At 47.8% G+C, this 6,385-nt stretch overlaps 1 protein-coding gene across 8 annotated transcripts in view; it reads right to left on the minus strand.

Annotated features, from left to right (window-relative positions):
- Nucleotides 1-5,410, minus strand: part of OS9 (osteosarcoma amplified 9, endoplasmic reticulum lectin) — a 17,221-nt gene extending 11,811 nt beyond the window's left edge. For 4 of the 8 annotated variants that reach the window (XM_015559777.1, XM_015559775.1, XM_015559776.1 and 1 more), the window contains exons 1-5: nt 5,047-5,245; nt 4,459-4,683; nt 3,154-3,217; nt 2,941-3,017; nt 2,672-2,770 (exon numbers count right to left, since the gene is read on the minus strand). In XM_015559777.1, coding sequence (XP_015415263.1) covers nt 2,672-2,770; nt 2,941-3,017; nt 3,154-3,217; nt 4,459-4,683; nt 5,047-5,208 — 627 coding nt within the window. In that variant the 5' untranslated portion in view covers nt 5,209-5,245. Of the gene's footprint in view, nt 1-2,671; nt 2,771-2,940; nt 3,018-3,153; nt 3,218-4,458; nt 4,684-5,046 lie in introns of all 8 variants that reach the window. The other 4 variants (XM_006757314.1, XM_006757312.1, XM_006757313.1 and 1 more) reach the window with 2 other exon arrangements.
- Nucleotides 5,411-6,385: the final 975 nt, after the last annotated feature.

The raw sequence follows: 6,385 nt of genomic DNA on the forward strand, positions 1-6,385 counted from the left end.
GCTGGCAAAGCAGGCGGGAACGTTGGTTTCCTCTGTCACTGAAGCAAGCAAGCCTCATGTTAGTTTAAAGCTGCCTGGCCGCCGGCGCCATCTTGGCTGTCAGTTAATTTGCATATCGCCCCTGACTAGCCAATGGGAAGGGTAGCGGTCGTACGCCAATTACCATGTTTCTCTTTTATTAGATTAGATAACTCCCATGATCATGTACAGTTTTTAATTCTCCTTTTCCTTGAAGGTTCAGATGCAGCCAACAACATGGACCAGTCTCTAGTTGAGATATGTCCTTCTTGGGTTCCATGTCACTATAGTCTTCTCTCTCGCCCTTTCTCCTTGGCTAAGCTCCTTTCTGCCCTTGATTTCAACAACAGCTCCCTCAAAGTTCTGTCCCACTTTTTTCATTATATACTGTTTTTTTGGGGGGGATTGTATTCATACTATGACTCCAATCATAACCAATATGTTAACGACTCTCAGCCCTCTGTGTTCAACTCAGATCACTCTCCTGAGCTCCAGGCCCACGGATCCAACAGCTTCCTCAGCTATTTCTAACTTGGATACCTGCAGGCACTAAAATTATCCTGTTCAAAACCAAAATCATTTTCCTTCACCAAACCTACTCCTCTTCCCACTATAGCTGTCTCAGTAACTATCCTACTTGTTGCTAGGCAGTTTCAGGTGCTGAGGATACATCAGAAAATAAGATAGGCATTGTCCCTGTCTTCCTGGAGCTTATTCTAGTGTGGGTAGATAGAGAGATTAAACTCAAACAAAGAAGATAAGTTCATGCTTTGAAGAATATAAAACTCTATAGGTGTTTATCAGGATGGGAGTAAAGGGGTGCACACGTGTTTGCTCATGTGTGTGTTTGTGTGCCTACGTCAGGTCTCCCTGTGGAGGTGTCACAGGAATATATTATCTGAATGAGAGGATGGCCCCAGCCATTCAAAAATCTGTGGAAAAATAGCTCCATGTGATAGCAATAATGAGACCTGCTGGCTCAAAGGCCAGAAAAAGGGCCAGTGGGACAGAAACACAATGAGTATTTTTACCTCCAGGCCATACCTCATCCCTGAACTTCAGAATACCAGAGCCAACTACCAACTGGATATCACCACTAGGATGTCTAATAGGCAACTTGGCCTTCTTATGCCCATCACCAACCTAGCTTTCTCCTCCAAACCTGTTCCTTCGCACTTTTCTAAATGACAATTCCATTCTCCCAGCTGCTCAAGCTAAAAACCCAGGAGTTATACTTGACTCCACCCCACATCCAATCTAGCAACAAAACTTATTGGCTCTCCCTTCAAAATACATTCAGAATCCAACTGCTTTCTGCCACCTCCACTGCTACCACATTGATCTGAGGTGAAATATTTGGAACGTACCCTTTAAACAAGGCACAATCATCAAAGGTTTTCCAGTTTGGGCAGGGAAGTGACAGATGCCTATAGTGGTGTGCGGGGGGCAGCTCACACCAGCTCACAAGAGCCACTGGGAGATTTTCAGGAATGTTGCAAGATAGTTGACATCATGGTGATAGCATGAATTGAGCCATGGTGGGAATATTTATACTAAGGATATTGGCAAACATTATATAAATCAGGGCTCCCCTCTTCACCCCTTTACCCTACACCCTGGTAACTGGCTGTTCAACATTTACTAGCACACAACTGCATGTGAAAATCTGTATTACAGAAAGATAATTCTTGTGTCATGTGGCTCTCCACAGATGTGTTTGTGAATTACACATTAGAATCACCTAAGAAACTTTTCCCACCATACATCTGCCTGCCTGCCTGAACTCACTAAGGACCACTAGATCAGGAACACTTATTTAGAGGCTATTGGTAGTTATGCAGGTGAGAGATGAAGGTACCAAGCACAGGAAAGAAGAGGAGAGTTGAGCTAAATCTAGAATAGAATGAATGGGCTTTGGTATTTACTCTGAGAACTAAATTCCTTTTCTTCACATCACTCCTCAGTTTGTAATCACAGACTCATTCCTGTGATTTTTTAAAAATTGATTTCAGATAAAAGAAGGGAGAGAGAGAGTGAGATAAGAAATATCAATGATGAGAGAGAATCATTGCTCGGCTGCCGCCGGCATACCCCCTCCTGGGGATTGAGCATGTGCCCCCACCAGAGACCGGGAATCGAACCGTGACCCCCTGGTTCATGGATCAATGCTCAACCACTAAGCCACACTGGCAGGACTCTGTGAATCCTTTAACATCTGTCTTCCTTTCCAGACTACGCATTCCATGAGGGCAGGGGCTGCATGTTTGCCCACAATGTATCCCCAGAGCAGAGCCCAATGCCTATGCCAGCAGGACCTCATGGAAAAGTCATTAAATGAAGAAAGGACAGAGAAGGAGAAAGGAGAGTCAATAACGACACTCAAGTTTCTAGCTTAGGTGACAGAAAGGAGAAACATGCACAAAAGAGTAAGTGTGTTTGGGGTCTTAGAGGGGAGGATTTGGGAAATGCTGACTAGAAGTGCTTCTGAATCTCCAGGCAGTGACATCCAGCTGATAGCTGGAAATATGAGTCTTAAACTTAGGCTTTAGGGCCTGGGAAAGACCCTCTGGACTATAAAATGCAACCTCGAATTCTTCCATTAGAATCTGAATTGTCACTGAGGAAGTATCAACTTCCTTCTTTCAAGACTCACCCGAACTTCAGCCTCCCGGGGCCTCCCGTTGAGGTCGCACTTGGACCCATTGCCGTAGGTCTGGCTGTGGTAGCGTTTCAGGCGATGCTGCTTGGAGGCCTGGGGGTGACATCAGGCAGGAAAGAGAGGATGTGAGAAGGAGAGAAAGGAGGAAGAATGGCCACCAAACTCTAAGAAACATGTCAGCCAATCCTGACCCTCCCCTTCTTGTCAGGGCTTTTAGTCTGCAGCCAGTAACCCTTTCTCTCCCAGTCCCACACTCCTGCCACCTTGGCTGTTTCATCATCCCAGTCGAAGGCTGATTGGTAGTAGCCCAGATAGAGGACTTCACCTTTGATCTCTGAATCTGCAAGAGAAAGAGAAACCACAGTGAATCACAGTTATTCCCTTCTAAAAGGACTAGCAGAGGAGGGGCCTGGGGAGGCAGGTCACCTTCCATGATGGGTTGCTGAGGGCTTAGGGAAAATGTAGGTGTGAGTCACCTTCCATGTGGTACTGTTGGATGTGGCGTCCATAACAGAATTCATACGTCCACCAGTCCTTGGTCTGACAATGAAAAAACAAAACAAAACACCCATCATGGAGATGGAGTGCAGATGTCTCTTCTTAGAACCAGAATCACTCCTGGCTCCAGGACACACAACCTCTCCACCACTTCTCATCTCCCTCTGCTTCCACCTCAATTCGCCAGATTCTCGGAGTGGAAGAAGGGGTGCTGTTCTCTGTGACTCAAAGAGATACCTCTAAAATCTGTTTTCACCCTGGCCGCTGTGGCTTCGTTGGTTGGGCATCGTCCAGAGCACAGAAAGGCTGCCAGTTCGAGTCAGGCTCAGGGCACATCCCCAGTAGGGGGCATTCAGGAGACAGCCAATTGAAGTTTTCCTCTCACATCCCCAATATTTCTCTCTCTCTCTCTCTCTCTCTCTCTCTCTCTCTCAAAAGAAAAAAATCTTTTAAAAAGAGTCGATTTTCCCCTGTGAGCTTGCTACACCTCCCCTTTAAAAGGTTTTTAAAACCTTTTTTGCTATACATAAAGGTAAGAAATCATGGTATTCCTGAAGCATTCAGACCAGGGAAACATAAAATGTTAGCTGAACTTCTACAACACATCTTGTGCTGTTCTAGTCACTGGGGATACAGCTATGAACAAGATAAAGTCTCTGACCTTATGGACTTACATCCTAATGCTTGGATGATTTCAGATCATGAAAAGTGGCATAAGGAAAATAAAATAGGACACTGGGGCAGAGTGACAAGGAGAGCGAGTGACTTTACCAGGAAGGCTTCTCTGGGGGAGTGCTCCTCTTACCGGGCTCTGACCCGCGTTAGGCACCTCAATCTTGGCTTAACCCTTATTCTGAGATCTATCCTAACCCTCCTCTATATTCAGCATCAGTGGAGGCAAGGTTCTTTACTTCTTTCCTGTCTGTACAACAGGCCAACTCCTTCATATGGCCTTCTTTAAAAAATATTTTTATTGATTTCAGAGAGGAAGGGAGAGAGATAGAAACATCAATGATAAGAGAGAATCATTGGTTGGCTGCCTCCTGCACACCCCACACTGAGGATGGAGCCCACAACCCGGGCATGTGCCCTGACCGGGGAAAATAACTGTGATCTCCTGGTTCATAGGTCGATGCTCAACCATGGAGCCACGCCAGCCGGGCTCCAATGGCCTTCTTAACTCTGACAGGCCCTCCCCATCCCACCTTACTCACTGACATTCTGGTTCTCAGGCAGACCGCTAGTTCCCAAGCCCTCCCTCCGTCCACCCCAGTGCCCTTTACCTTCAGCAGGCAAGGAGCATCTTTCATTGGGCTCAACAATTCAGGGATCCCAGGTCCCTGGTAAGCAGGTGTCTCCTCCTCTCTTTCACGCTGGAAGTGAATGGCTCCAGCTGGCAGGCGACATTCATAGCGCTGCTTGTACTTGGAGGAAACAATCACCACGTCCGAAGCTTGGCTCTGGGGTAGAAGTGGGGGACAGTCGGGGGACAGGGCGGCAAAGAGAGGCTGGGGTCAGGAAGAACAATGAGAGCCCTCTTCGCATCCTGGGGACAAGCCCAGTCAAAACAGCATGAGCCGCAAGCCTCCAGATGTGCTTGCGGCGCGAGGGGAGAGGGGACTCCCACTTCTCCGGGGGGCGGAGGCTTCGAAGAGGAACTGGGACCGAAGCTGACAGTGGGAAGCCCCGCCCTCCCAGCCCCGGCTCCCAGGGAATGGGTCTCGGTCGGCGATTCTCAGGAAACATCGTAAAACTCCCACCTACTCCTCCCGATTCTCCTTAGGCTGCGCCGCGGACTCCACAGCAGCCTTTCTTCCTCTACTTTCCCCCTGCCCCTTGCCCCGGACCCTCGCCGCTCTACGCCTCCTCACCTGTCCTCCCAACACGGGCAACGGCAGGATCTCGATCCCATAACGCATCTCACTCAGCTCCTCCAGGTTCAGGCTCCCGACACCGCCCGTCAGGCTTGCGGGGAACAGTAACCCCAAAAGCAGCAGCCCCAACAGCCTAGACAGCCGCGGTTCTGCCGCCATCTTTCGCTCCTCTTCTAATCCAGAACTCCTTCCGCCCTAAACCTGGCAGCGGCCTCACACGTCTATTAACACCCCAAAGTCTCATTGGCTAGATGTTCTGTTCCTCTCACGTTCCCTCGTCCCATTTGTAAGCGCGGCCCCAAAGCCCAAGGGGAGGTGGATCCCGACGACTAGCAAAACCACTCTCTACGCGTGATTGGTCCGAGACGTCAACCAATCATCGACGGGATCTGACTTCCTCCCACCCTCTCCCAGTGGCGGAGAGGCGTGGTCTCTGGCCCCGGTGCTGGTTAAAGCAGTTGTAGTCCGTCCTCGCACAGCTGTCGCTTGCACCTCTTAGTACCTTTTCAGTCGTTTCTTGAATTTTACCCGACCCTCGCCAAGAGGAGGAAAGACGCCAATGGGTGGGTGCACGCAACGTCCCTGAAAGATAATTCTTTTTGCAAAACAAACTATTACATAAAAACATTTCTCTTGCCCTGACCGGTTTGGCTCAGTGGATAGAGTGTCAGCCTGTGGACTGAAGGGTCCCAGGTTCGATTCCGGTCAAGGGCATGTACCTTTTTTACGGGCACATGGGGAGTCTGCAGGAGGCAGCTGATCGGTGTTTCTCTCTCATCGATGTTTCTAACTCTCTATCCCTCTCCCTTCCTCTCTGTAAAAAATCAATAAAATATATTTATAAAAAAAAACATTTCTCTTTTCATATATACATACAACTTTAAGGCCATCTGGTAACTGTGTCAAAACCTTTCTACACGATTCTGGTCTGTATAATATGTTGTCCTCCAATAAAATTATAAAATTACAAAATTATAAATAAACAGTGGGGGCTTCCGTTAAAGACGGAAGCTGTGTGTGTGTGTGTGTGTGTGTGTGTGTGTGTGTGTGTGTGCCAGGGCATATAAAAACAAAGGGGGAAAGGAGACAACAGCAGTAAAATTTTCAGAAGCTAAAAAGGAAATGAAGGGATGGTAACTGGTTTAGCAAAACTGAGAAATAGATTCCTAACCAAAGGTAAACAAGAACATGATTATACCTTTGAAAAACTCTGAGGAGTCTCACCAGCCCAGAAGAGAAATCCCAAAGATACTCTCATCAGGGTTCTCTTAATGAAATAGATGAAGGAATCTTACCATTAAGCCCTTGTCCTACATGCCCAGCCATCCTCACACAG

Source organism: Myotis davidii, unplaced genomic scaffold (genome assembly GCF_000327345.1).
Source record: "Myotis davidii unplaced genomic scaffold, ASM32734v1 scaffold1134, whole genome shotgun sequence".
NCBI classification, from domain to species: Eukaryota; Metazoa; Chordata; class Mammalia; order Chiroptera; family Vespertilionidae; genus Myotis; species Myotis davidii.